General features: G+C 34.6%; 1 protein-coding gene across 6 annotated transcripts in view; it reads right to left on the bottom strand.

Moving 5' to 3' along the window:
* Positions 1-835: 835 nt before the first annotated feature.
* Positions 836-14,866, bottom strand: part of LOC139151787 (septin-9-like) — a 51,820-nt gene continuing 37,789 nt past the window's right edge. For all 6 annotated transcript variants that reach the window (XM_070724770.1, XM_070724773.1, XM_070724774.1 and 3 more), the window contains 6 exons: positions 14,240-14,321; positions 5,992-6,129; positions 5,044-5,161; positions 4,607-4,702; positions 3,354-3,450; positions 836-2,332 (listed from right to left, as the gene is read on the bottom strand). In XM_070724770.1, the coding sequence (XP_070580871.1) occupies positions 2,163-2,332; positions 3,354-3,450; positions 4,607-4,702; positions 5,044-5,161; positions 5,992-6,129; positions 14,240-14,321 (701 nt within the window). In that variant the 3' untranslated portion in view covers positions 836-2,162. The remainder of the gene's footprint in view (positions 2,333-3,353; positions 3,451-4,606; positions 4,703-5,043; positions 5,162-5,991; positions 6,130-14,239; positions 14,322-14,866) is intronic.

The following is a 14,866-nucleotide window of genomic DNA, read 5'->3' as shown; positions in this document are numbered from 1 at the left end:
TATAGGATGCTGCAGTGCATTGATTGTATAATATCACTTCATTTCTACAAAGCAGTGATGGATATAGTGATGCAAATCTTTGATTTAGGAAGTGCTCATACTATATTACGGAACTCAAGCTTATCAGAACAGGGCCTGCTGGGTGGTGTCACTGTCCTTTTTCCAATTGATCCAGTATCACTCTTGATTTGAGATAGTCGGACAATAGTTACTGTCAATATTAAATGATTAGTTAGAGCAATGGGATAGGTGATAACCATTACCAGTCTCCAAAACTAGACACTTCTTCCAGCTTTTCTATTCACTCTGTAAGATGGGTACACAAGTTTCTCGTGAGTATATCATTGGACCATTGCAAAGTGGTTGTGTGTCAATTTCTCAATGAGACAGTGCATGACAACGCTACAAACAGTATATGTACTTTATGCCTATGCTATGTGAATTGTATGTATCTTTGTATCACTGAGAAGTCAAGCACTACACTATTCTTCTTGTGGATGACCCATCACATTTCTAATACTAACAGAGTGCCACATAGGGGAAGATCACTGACACATGCAGTCAGGCTCTAAAGATGCTGCATCCTCCGAGACGACTGTCCAAAGAGTACTTTTTCTGCACAAAATGGTTTTTAACTTACCATCAAATAGTGAAAGATGTGACTCTGGGATACATCCATCATTGGAATTTTCTTTTGTCAGGTAGGTGCTAAACAGCGCCCTCAAACGGACAAAAAAACATACACTCAGAGAGTCAGGATGGGAAATTCTTAAGTTCATTTGCACAACATTACCACACATCTTTTACACAGAAATTTGAAACACACCACATCAACTAAGCTTAAACTATACAGTTTATTATGCAAAAATGAAAAAAAAAATACGGACAGGACCTTAGTTTGGAAAGGGTTAATAACATTACATAAATAAGTGCATTTGATACTTGTGAAGAGAGAGAGACAAATTGACATTAAGTACAACAGAGTTAATGGAAAGAAATAAACCATACATAATCAAGATTGTAACTACAAGATCAGTTACATCAAGAACACACACAAGTTTGTTCGATTAACATTGTAAAATGTAAGAAGAAAGTTCACATCAGATGATTGTTCGTTACTCCTTTAATGCTATCCCAAAAGCAGCATGTTGTCGAACTGAAAGCATGCAAATACATTTGTCCTCTAGAGGGCGCTATGACATTTGCCCAGCCCAGTTAGACCAGGAAGGCTGGATTTCATCTGCTTTTGTCCTGGCAAGTATTTGATTGAAATCTAAGGTGAAGTGTTATCAAATGTCACAGCTTACAACAGAATGCAAAATACTGCATATACCCCTGCTTTATTAAACTTACCACTAATATTTTTAAAAATCCATATAGCTCAACTGCATCATGTGTTTCGACAACAGCATTCTGTTCACTTTCTTGTTCTGTGTTAAAAGATACCTTGAACAGAAATCTCACAAAACCTAAATAATGACTGATTAGTAAAAACATTTTTCTTTAAACCAGGGCATCTTGCTATCAGTATACAGACTTTGGTGGTCTGCTTAGAAGGTTAGTTACAGCCTTCAAAATGTCAAAAAGTGATGAAATAATGGTTAAATGTCATCTAAAGATATCTAATGATTCCTAATACCAGTTAAATGAAAGGTGGGAACTGCTTGACTATGATACATATGCACTCCCTAACAATTTACTTAAAATGACCTCACTACTCGGAAAGCACCACAGTAAAAGGACAACTGCGATTTCAGTCAGCACCTTCTGAAATATCTTGGATACCAATCTCAATCAACATAATGGCAGCAATATCAAAATTTTGCATGAAGCAGGTGCAAAGGAGAGATACAGTCAGTGAAAACGTGGCAATTGTCAACTCACATAACAATATTGGGCTTGGTGGGAAGTCCATCTGCTGCTTTCAAAGTAAACTTCCAGCAGATGGCAACATTTGTCAGTCTATGTCTATCTCACCATACATGTGTATTTCTGATGGTGTAATTCATTTCATTGGTAGCTGAATGTACATAATAATTTGTGCAAATTTCAAAAAATTTCAATTCTTCTCTGTGACTTCACAACTTGATATTTAGAATGTACAAAAAGTGTCACTTGACAATCACTGGAAAGGCTCTTGAAAGTTTCATTGATTTGTCTTTTCAACACCGGCTCTCTTCCATTCCGTTGACGGCCTTCTCTCTCCCTTTGAGTCTTTCACGGCGGAATTTCTCATAGTGAACGCTATCTGTGACGTCTTTCAAGTCCTGCATGTGCGTCCTTACAAGCATGTCTCTCAGATGGGCAAACTCACAGTGCACTTTATTTTCAACTGAAACGACAAAAATAGAAAACGTAGTAAATGGTTATTTCTGACCTCAAACATGCTGTTTTGGGGAGTTACTATTCAGTCATGTGACTTCATTTTTTTTAATTACTTCTTCAAAATTGCATCTTGTTTCCTCTTCCATTGTTTTTCACAATACCAATGATATCAACTGAAACCATATGCAACGATGTGGTGGTACAGTGCTATCATCAAAAAAGAGTTGACCTAATTTGACCTCTGCACTTTTTACATGTTGGTCTACTTCAAGTGAACTAGACCAATGGAAAAGGAGAAGGGTTTCAGTTGCACATGGTTGATTGGACACAACATTGTCATGTCACTCACTGTCAATTAAAGGGACAAAGTCGGCCATTTTTCATGAATTTTGTTTGATGCAAGATACTACTTATATTGTTTGACATGTCAAAAGATACTGAAAATATGGGTGACCATGCATATATTTGACCCTGGTTTTAGACACGAACAATGAAACCATTGCAAAAATGAATGAATGGTCATGACCATTTATTCATTTTCATGATTCATTTTCACCCATTTATCCAGTATCCTTCGACATGTCAAACAATATATTAAGAGGTATCTCGCATCAAACAAAATTCATGAAAAATGGCGGAATTTGTCCCTTTAAAACTGCCATCTTTCTATTTCTATCTCTCAAGTTTTAAGAGAAATACGATGGCATGAAAACAGTTATTTGAAAAGACTGAGACTTAAAACACAAGACAATACCGTATAAATTGGTCAAAAGACTGCAGGCTCCAAAACACTGCAAATAAAATCTTACACAAACTTACGCAAACAAGAATATGAATGAAGCTAGATCACTGGTAATTTTATTTTATTCATTCCTTATATCCATTAATTTCAATAAAAAAAATTGGAAATCAATAAAGAAAATAAGATTTTTTCTCCTTTAAAGAAATGAAATATTATCCTTGGGAGTACAACACAGATGATGAGAATAATTTACTGAAAGGCTGTTTGCTTAGACTATCACACTCACCTTCTATAAGACCCCAGTTGGTTTTCCTCCCTAGTGTTGGTTTACCATTAACTTGGTATATCTTGTCACTACCTACCACAGCAAATGGCATTTTGTCCTGCAATCAAAAGCAGAGATGAACTTTAACCTGCAGTAATGAGGTCACGACCTCACTTCCTCGGCACAGCTGCACGATGGCAGTACGATTCTGTATCATGAAGGAAGTCAAATTAAAATCGGTCCACACAATCACACAAACTCAGTGACCTTGCACGACTTTGTCCCCTGGTATTATATACTGAAGGGAGTCCTTATCTGAACTTACACGGAATCTGTTATTATATATCTTGAAATTATCTCCAGCAGAATGAAGACTTCAAACAATGTGAAACAAAGGGACCCTTGTGAAGCAGACATGATATTTATATGGCTTGTGTAAACTTGCAATGATTAGCAAGCTCTTAAGGCATATAGGTGGAACCAGCTGTAATGTTACTTTTCAGCACAATATTTTTTGTTGGAACTTCCAGTCATGTTTTTCTGGTCTGAACATTTCTGTTGAAACTGTGAATCACAAAGATTCATTACGCTACCAAATGTAAATCGAAATTCTCCAAAAACACAAGTGGATAATTGAGGGTCTATTTTTATTCAGACAGAACTAAGACACAAGGGAATGAATGGAGAAGCTGTTGAGTTAAAGCTTGATTAGAGGGACCGCACATCATGATCAAATGTTGCTGTTTATAACCTCTGTATGAATGAATGAGCTAGCTCATTATATTGAAACCACAGAGTTGCTCTTGCCAATACTGATAACTATATATATGCAGTAGACTTCCACTTAGTTTATCTCAAACTCACACAATGAGAGCAAAGAGAAAAGTAATATTTTATTTCTAAGTAAACTTGAACAAAAGATTTAAATCTGATAGGTCAGACTTCTAACTTTGTACATGAATACCAAACTATATGCAAATATTTCATTCTTCATATTTTACTATAATAAACTTTTCTGGCACAAAGACTACCATTTTAAATCTGGGCAGAATCACTTTGATGAGGTTATCAAAATTACTTTGCTCATTATGGTAGGCAACCTTTCTATATATAACTGATTTTCAAAATGGATTTTTTTGTTTTCTGACTCAAAAATGACTTTTCCACACTAAGAGCTGTGTTCTTTGGTGAGTTACTGCCAATGTTTTTTTCAAATAACCTGATCTCAACGTGTTCACAGCGTAAGCTTAGATGATGATGTGTCTTTCACTCACCCTGAGGTTCGTATTGACAACTATGTCTTCATCATCTTCATCCAGATGCTTCATGGGATAGATGCTGATGCCGTTCTTTTCAAGGTCTTCCTTGATCTGTGCACACATATTGGGAAAGTATCAAATGAGCAATTTGTCAGCATAAAGCACCTCTCAGATGCTCATACCGGCCATATGGTGTATGTATTTGGTGCATTGTTTATTGGATTGAAAATTTCACACGCCGTCAAGGAAGTAGATAGAGAAGACAGGAACACAGATATCATCATGGATTAATAGTGCAAGCCCCTGAGGCTTTCTGCTTTACAGACTTCACATCGCTGTTTAAAGCTTTGAACAGTATAGCTTAAACAAATTTAAACTTTGAGTCATGTTCAATATAGCTAGCATTGGGCACCACTGTGTAATGTAGAAGGAATGTGTGCAAGTATACCCACCTTCTTTTTAAATTCTTGTCTTTCATCTACTGTTAAGGTGTCTGCCTTGGCTATGACTGGGACTATATTGACACATTTATCTAACCGACTCATGAATTCTATGTCTAGTGGTTTTAACCTGCAAAATCAAGAGACATGCACATATATATAAAGTGAGGTGATACACAGGTTTTGTCTTGATTTAGATTCAACAACATAATTGCTCTAAAAGTTGCATTTAACAGGGTGCTCCATGACTGCAGTCTAAAGATCAATTTCTCATTTGCTTAAAATGGAGAAGTTGTAAAGAATTTTGAGTGTACAATTCAAAAGCTTCAGCAGTTTGTTTACACCAGAAAACAGAATTCAGCAAAAGGAAAAGCCGATCTGTTTTGAAATGTCCTTGAAAAGACCACACTCCTTTCCTGTGATGGGGAAATTAGCACAACTTAAAACAGGGTATATAACAAACACATTGTGCATGATCCATGAGGGCTGAGATAGTGGTAGATTCAAAGATACTAGGGTCCATGCCTGCGGCACTGGCAAATGTACCGTACTCACTGAATCTATTACTTGTTACCTAATTCAACATCCCAAGGTGCTTGTAATTGGTGGTTATTTGGAAAGATATACGTGATTATTCACTTCACTGGCTGTGGACCAGAAATCAACCACATTGTGGCTTAGCATATCCTTTTCCTATCAAAATGCACAAAGCATTGTGGGATGCCTATGTTCCTTTCAAATCAATAGATACTTTACAAGTGTTATCAAATGTAAATATTTCTTTCTCTTCTATTCTAGAATGCATGTCCCTTTTATTTCACACAATACTACGACTGTAGCCTACTGAATATTTCCATTCCCACCAACGATGTGAGAATTTTGTGGACCCGGTAAGACGTATTAAGTACACTCTCAAGATACACCACAAATTATAAGTGACAAAAGTTACTTGAAACTCACCTGTGACCGGTCGGTGCAACAAAATAAAGACAACAGTGTACTCTAGTGTCTGGAATATGTCTTTTACGATTGACACTAATTTCTTCACATAAATATTTCTCATACTGCTCATTTATGTATTCTATTATTGGAAGCCAGCTGAAAAGGAAATGAGAGAAAAAAATCTTTATAGGATAGCATTCTCATTTCATTGGGTTAAGATAGGCAAGCAGTTGTTCTTCCTGGGGGTTGATGTAACCATACTGAACGTCATCAAAAGTACAATAAGTTGCAGTTTTTGTCATATTTACAATATTACCCAAACATCTGTTCTCCCTGAAATATGGATAATCATCGAGAATCATTGTTTTGTATGTAAAAGCCTGAAAGCTAGTAACATGGGATATGCTATGAAAGAGAAACAATGGCTTTAAACATACAAATTGCCTACAGCATGGTCTAGAGCGGACACATCTATATCAGATCAGGGGCATGATGTATTGGGATGATTATGAAAACACATGTTCAGGTCCAAACACAAGCATGGTATGGCAATTTAGCAATAAATTGAATGCTTGAAATATCTTTCACAACCAACGAAATGAAAATCCTTCCCGCCTGTGATAAATAAAATTTGTGTGATTGAAACTTGAGTCTCAAAAATGTACTTGACTTTTCAACTGTTCTTGTGGATAACATTGCCATCAAGTAAACTTTGGAGGAGTATTTCCCATTTCCAGTTGGTGCTGAATACTACATCGATATACAGCAAAACACTCCACTGACAGAAGTTTTAAAAATATGAGCTTCGGAAACAAGGAGGAACTGACCAAGGAAGAAATCATGGAGGCTTATGTACAAGATTGATACTACAATTGTCCTGAGAAAATTTATAGCAACAGAGAAATGTCCAACGTTTGAAGTATGCCCCGAGTCAGCGAACATATATGCGTACATTACTCATCTACTTTGATAACATTTATGTAACTTTGGATTTTTACTGCTCTCACTGGGACATAAAATTCAAACACAAAAATAAATTTAGTACACATAAATGTCAATTATACTGGCGCTCCGACACATTGCTTGGCATTTTGCCAATATAGACTTTTGAACAGCTGTGATCTACTTGCTGTACATTATCTCCTCATATGACTGTACAACATACCTTGGTACTAACAGAGAGCTAGAAAACATTGTCCTGATAAAAAATAAATTGTGTAAAGCTTGAAAGTGAAAGTTTTTCTCATGTCTAGATATGACAAACTACTCATTCATACAGATAGCCCCTATGTTTTTTGTGACTTTTCAAACGATGCACAATATCGACGATGACGGTGGAACTTTATAATGCATATTCCATTGTTTCCATTTAGTCCGTGGGCTGGAGGGGCCCACCGTGCACCCCCCCCCCACATCCCTACTTCTTGGGTATTTTTTTGTTCTTTAGGACCTGCTGAACAAGAAAAAAGATGTTAACATTGGATATTTTGGGATGCACTACCTATCTGGGCTGGTTTTTGATTTGCATGTACCGCAAAAATGGCCAAAAAATGGGTAGGGGTAGGGGGTACTATATCCTCCCCTACATTGAGTAAACTAGCATGAAATAGCACAAACCATACATTTTTGGAAAGCTGAGATTCTGCTCTTTATGAGAAACACCAACTTTAGCAAAATTAATTTGTGTACATAGAATAGGACGACTTTAAAATGAATTTTTTTGACAATTTTGAAATTTTTTACCCAAAATACCATGTAACAATTGTGATTTACTTGTTATTAAGCAAAATTTTGACAGCTTTTTGTGTTTGAATTATTTATTCCCACATATTAAACAAGAAAAAAAGTGTTAACATTAGATATTTAACTATACACTACTTCTCTTGAGTCAATTTTGAATTGCGTGTATCTGTATGGGGTGTGCAAAAGCTAGGGGTAGGGGTACAACATTCTTTCCTTGATGAAGTAAACTGGCTTGAAATGCCATATACCTTATAGTTTTAGAAAGCTTAGATACTGGTCTTTCTAAAATGCATAAAGTTTTAGTGAAAAATATGACGTCATAGAATTGGATAACTTAAATCGATTTTTTCTGGTAATTCAGTATTTTTAACAGGAGAGAAAATACGAAAAACTATTGTTTCCTCCTTATGAAGCAAATCAAACATATTTATGGATGTTATTTACTAATTGCAATGTGCTGAAGAAGAAAATAAATGTCAAAATTGGGTATTTACCATGCATTATTGTCTCTAGTCACTAAAATGCAAGTTTGCTACATTGGTATATCGTGAATGGGCATTTTATTGTTATGCAATGAACTAATGCACAGCCTTAAAAAGAAGACTCGAAAACGTGCACACATAGTCATATTGCCATTTTTCTCCTTCAAGTAAATAGATTATTGACGACTGTCTATTGTTATTATTCAATTTTAAATATTTTTCTATAAAATAATTTTGTTTAAGGTGTATTTTGAAAATTGTCTATGCCTCCTTGTCTTACTTAATATACAGCAAGCATTACTAACAATCTATTAGGCCGAGGCTAGAGGGGCGTCTACGTGCACCTCCCCCCTCACCCCACAGGATAACAAACCTGTAATTTTCAGAAGCCTTGGGATCCCTAGAATAAGAAATGGGATTTTAACAGACAAAATATAGGGACTCAATAGCTGTTACGGTCATGTTTGAAGGTACACAAAATCACGATTTTGTGACCCACGTGGATTTTTGTCAAACCTGTCTTCTTGTACGTGATCTGCTGAGCTTACTGTTTAACATGACCTAGGTTATGGGGTATCATTAGAAAGGTAATTCATTCTTCTTGAAAATGGTATATAGCAATATGCAATATCTTCTATAGTTTTCATGAAATAGGGCCATAATTTACCCCATACCCCAAAGTTTTATGTCTCAAATTACTGTCAAAACTAATCTAAATTCCACCAATTATTTACCTATACATAATACAAAGGCAATACTGTGTATTAACTTTGTCTTATTTGCTACAGGTACATGTTAGAAACTTGGAATAAACTTTTAACAGAAAAAATATTGGGATCCTGTAGCTGTAACAGTCATATTTTGAAGGGTACCGAAAAATCACAGTATTACTGACTCGCATTCGTTTTGTTAAACCTGTCTTCTTGTAAGTCTTCTGCTGAGCTTATTTTGAACATAACGAGGCCAATGGGGTACCATTAGAAAGTTAATTTACTCTTCTTTAAAATGATATGTTGCAATATGCAATATCTTCGATAGTTTTCATGAAATAAGATCAAAACTTACCCTATACCCCAACGTTTTATGTCGCAAATTACTATCAAAACTAATCTCAAATTCTACCAATTATTTTCCTAGACACATTACAAAAGGCAATTCTTTGTATAAAATATATTTTATTTGGTACAGGGACATGTCAAAAATATGAGTTAGACTTTTAAGAGACAAAATATTGGTATTGAATGACTGTTACTGGCATGTTTTGAAGGGTACCGTGAAGTCAAAGTATTACCGACTCGCATATGTTTTTGTTAAATGTGTCGTCTTGTAAGTTTTCTGCTGAGCTTACTTTTTACCATAGTCTAGATTATGGGCTGCCATTGGAAAGACAATTTATTTGGCTTTAAAATGACATATTGTAATATGCAATATCTTCTATAGTTTTCATGAAATAGGACCAACCTTACCCCATACCCCAAAGTTTTATGTCACAAATTACTGTCAAAACTAATCTTAAATTCTACCAATTATTTACCTAGACATTATACAAAGGGCAATGCTTTGTATCAAATTTGTTTTATTTGATACAGGTAAATGTTAGTAACTTGAAATAAACTTTAAGAGAAAAATATCCAGATGCTCTAGCTGTAACAGTCATATTTGAATGGTACTGCAAAATCACAGTACTGCCAACTCGCATACATTTTTGTTAAACCTGTCTTCTTGTAAGTCTTCTACTGAGCTTACTTTTTAACATAATGTAGCAAGTTGGGCATCATTAGAAAGGTAATTTACTCTTCTTTAAAATAATATATTGCGATATGCAATATCTTTTATAGTTTTCATGAAATAGGACCACAACTTACCCCATACCCCAAAGTTTTATATTCCAAATTACCGTCAAAACTAATCTCAAATTCTGACAACTATTGACCGGGACATAATATAAAGGGCAATGATTTGTATTAAATTTAGTATATTTGCTTTAGGTTCATGTTAGAAACTTGAAACGAACTTTTAACAGAAAAAATATTGTGATGCTGTAGCTGTAACAGTCATATTTGAAGGGTACCACAAACTCACAGTATTGCCAACTCGCATACGTTTGGTTAAACCTGTCTTATTATAAGTCATCTGCTGAGCCTATTTTTTAACATAACCCGGCTATTGAGGTATCATTGGAAAGGTAATTTTTTCTTCTTTGATATGACATATTGTAATATATAATATCTTCTTAAGTATTCAGGAAATAAGACCAAAACTTACCCACACCCCTAAGTTTATATTGCAATTACTATCACTACTAATCTCAAATTCTACCAAACTTTTACCTAGACATACTACAAAAGGCAATGATTTGTATGAAATCTGTTTTATTTGCTACAGAGACATGTTACAAATATTAGATAGACTTTTAACAGACAAAATATTGGGAATGAATGGTTGTTGCTGTCATGTTTTGAAGGGTACTGTAAAGTCTCAGTCTTGCCCACTCGTATGTGTTTTTGTTAAATGTGTCATCTTGTAAGTCATCTGCTGAGCTTACTTTTTACTCTAACCTATCTTATAGGCTATCATTGGAAAGAAAATTTATTTTGCCTTAAAGTGACATATTGTAATATGAAATATCTTTAATAGTTTTCATGAAATAGGACCAGACTTACACCCATATCCCAAATTCGCAAACTGCAAAGTTTTCGAACAGATGTAGTTTGCAAATAAAACTAAGGCTGGGGTAAGTTTTTTGCCATTTCATTACAACTTCAGATGATAATACACTTTATCATATGCTAAAATAAAGAGTGATAAAAGCTTTGTAATGATACCCTATAATCTGTGTTACGGATAAAATAAAGGTTGGCAGATAAATTTCAAGGAAACTTGATTAATAAAATTTCACGGGTTTCAGCAACATATATCCTGCCATCCTTCAAACTATGATGCTAACAGCTATTAAATCACAATAATTATCCTGTTAATGGTATCTTTCATAGTTGGAAATGTCTCTGTAACAAATAAAATAGGTTTCATACAAAGTTTGTCTTTTTTATACAATTTATCGAAATTAAATGCTAGTTTTGACAGTAATATACAACATAAAACTTTGGGGTATGGGGTAAGGTTTGGTCCTATTTCATGAAAACTATAGAAGATATTGCATATTACAATATGTCATTTTAAAGCCAAATAAATTGTCTTTCCAATGGCAGCCCATAATCTAGACTATGGTAAAAAGTAAGCTCAGCAGAAAACTTACAAGACGACACATTTAACAAAAACATATGCGAGTCGGTAATACTCTGACTTCACGGTACCCTTCAAAACATGCCAGTAACAGTCATTCAATACCAATATTTTGTCTCTTAAAAGTCTAACTCATATTTTTGACATGTCCCTGTACCAAATAAAATATATTTTATACAAAGAATTGCCTTTTGTAATGTGTCTAGGAAAATAATTGGTAGAATTTGAGATTAGTTTTGATAGTAATTTGCGACATAAAACGTTGGAGTATGGGGTAAGTTTTGATCTTATTTCATGAAAACTATCGAAGATATTGCATATTGCAACATATCATTTTAAAGAAGAGTAAATTAACTTTCTAATGGTACCCCATTGGCCTCGTTATGTTCAAAATAAGCTCAGCAGAAGACTTACAAGAAGAAGGTTTAACAAAACGAATGCGAGTCAGTAATACTGTGATTTTTCGGTACCCTTCAAAATATGACTGTTACAGCTACAGGATCCCAATATTTTTTCTGTTAAAAGTTTATTCCAAGTTTCTAACATGTACTTGTAGCAAATAAGACAAAGTTAATACACAGTATTGCCTTTTGTATTATGTATAGGTAAATAATTGTGGAATTTAGATTAGTTTTGACAGTAATTTGTGACATAAAACTTTGGGGTATGGGGTAAATTATGGCCCTATTTCATGAAAACTATAGAAGATATTGCATATTGCTATATACCATTTTCAAGAAGAATGAATTACCTTTCTAATGATACCCCATAACCTAGGTCATGTTAAACAGTAAGCTCAGCAGATCACGTACAAGAAGACAGATTTGACAAAATACACGTGGGTCACAAAATCGTGATTTTGTGGTACCCTTCAAAACATGACCGTAACAGCTATTGAGTCCCTATATTTTGTCTGTTAAAATCCCATTTCTTATTCTAGGGATCCCAAAGCTTCTGAAAATTACAGGTTTGTTATCCTGTGGGGTGAGGGGGGAGGTGCACGTAGACGCCCCCTCTAGCCTCGGCCTAATAGATGTTAGTAATGCTTGCGGTATATAAAGTAAGACAAGGAGGCATAGACAATTTTCCAAATACGCCTTAACAAAATTATTTTATAGAAAAATATTTAAAAATTAAATGATAACAATAGACAGTCGTCAATAATCTATTTACTTGAAGGAGAAAATGGCAATGTGACTATGTGTGCACGTTTTCGAGTCTTCTTTTTAAGGCTGTGCATTAGTTCATTGCATAACAATAAAATGCCCATTCACGATATACCAATGTAGCAAAACTTGCTATTTTAGTGACTAGAGACAATAATGCATGGTAATACCCAATTTTGACATTTATTTTCTTCTTCAGCACATTGCAATTAGTAAATAACATCCATAAATGTGTTTGATTTGCTTCATAAGGAGGAAACAATAGTTATCGTATTTTCTTCCGGTTAAAATACTGAATTACCAGAAAAATCGATTTAAAGTTATCCAATTCTATGACGTCATATTTTTTCACTAAAACTTATGCATTTTAGAAAGACCAGTATCTAAGCTTTCTAAAACTATAAGGTATATGGCATTTCAAGCCAGTTTACTTCATCAAGGAAAGAATGTTGTACCCCTACCCCTAGCTTTTGCACACCCCATACAGATACACGCAATTCAAAATTGACTCCAGAGAAGTAGTGTATAGTTAAATATCTAATGTTAACACTTTTTTCTTGTTTAATATGTGGGAATAAATAATTCAAACACAAAAAGCTGTCAAAATTTTGCTTAATAAAAAGTAAATCACAATTGTTACATGGTATTTTGGGTAAAAAATTTCAAAATTGTCAAAAAAAAATCATTTTAAAGTCGTCCTATTCTATGTACACAAATTAATTTTGCTAAAATTGGTGTTTCTCATAAAGAGCAGAATCTGAGCTTTCCAAAAATGTATAGTTTGTGCTATTTCATGCTAGTTTACTCAATGTAGGGGAGGATATAGTACCCCTTACCCCTACCCATTTTTCGCCATTTTTTGCGGTACATGCAAATCAAAAACCAGCCCAGATAGGTAGTGCATCCCAAAATATCCAATGTTAACATCTTTTTTCTTGTTCAGCAGGTCCTAAAGAACAAAAAAATACCCAAGAAGTAGGGATGTGGGGGGGGGTGCACGGTGGGCCCCTCCAGCCCACGGACTAATTGTTTTAAATATTTTCTTGTTAAACTATGAAAATCATATTGTATCACCTGGTGTGTAGGCAAAAAAAATTGTGCTGGTCCGAAAACATGGTTTTCAAAAATAGGATCGGTAGGTTGGCAGGAATTTTTTTTTCCAAAATATTTTTATTTTAAATATACATTTTTCAGGGGTTCAGGGCGGTCAAACACTGGCCACAACATTTCCAGAAAAACGTATCATACATATAAAAGGAATAAAACATAAAAGACATCCTCGTTCAAGCAAAAATCAAATGCCAGGTAATGAATGCGTGATTTTACGGGTTTTTTCTTTCTTTTTTTACTTCCGTGTTTACGTAGCTCTAAAAAGTTTAGGGTTGGCAGGTGAAAAATAGGGTAGGTCGGGTTATCGAAACAGCACAATTTTTTTTTTCGGCCTTATCTCGTCAACTCAGCCTGTATGTGTGTATTGTCCTGTGTTATGTGTTGACAACTGAATTTCAGTCCAAGAATTCATCAGTGAAAGGAAGACAATATATTTGTTTTCAAGAAGAAATATAATGAAAATGTTTTGAACAGTTACAGCAAATCCTCCCTTTAAACATCTTTCATTGCCCTGTGACTTACCAATTTTCATTGTTGATATGGTCTCCAAAGCCTGGTGTGTCTGTCACTGTCAGCTTTAGTTTCACACTTTTCTCTTCAATTACTACAAGGTGAAATCAGATTGTTCCAAAAGCAAAATGAGATTTTTTTCCCTTTTGAAATAGATTATTATAAGGCAAATCTTGTCAATTAACCATGACTCATACAGGACAGTTATCTTACTACACAGATAGGATGCAGTCCCAGGGAATATAATAGCAATGCTTTTCTTAATTGTCCCACATATATAAATTTCAAATTCAAAGAGAGTGCAGATGTAATTATTCTATAGCAGAGTGCATGTTTGATAGAAATAATATACTTCAACCCTTTTGCACAAATAATGTCGAAATTAACAAGGAAACATATTTTTTTGGTGAAATGAAAGAGTAAGATCATGAACAATTACAGTGATTGTAGACCATTTCAAAATTTGATGACAAGTTTGCATTGAAAATGGCAAGTATATTTGTCACCCAAACAAGAGCAACGGAATGAATTAAGAGCTGCAAATTCATTCAGTTTATTATCACAATGACCTCATATGAACTTGATTTAATTTCAATTAAGTTTTGAGTTGCAATGCCTTAGAGGAAATATGATTCAAAG

The sequence above is a fragment of the Ptychodera flava genome, chromosome 15 (genome assembly GCF_041260155.1).
Source record: "Ptychodera flava strain L36383 chromosome 15, AS_Pfla_20210202, whole genome shotgun sequence".
In the NCBI taxonomy this organism is placed as follows: domain Eukaryota; kingdom Metazoa; phylum Hemichordata; class Enteropneusta; family Ptychoderidae; genus Ptychodera; species Ptychodera flava.
Note: the sequence above shows the minus strand (reverse complement) of the source record. Positions and strands in the feature narration are given on the sequence as shown.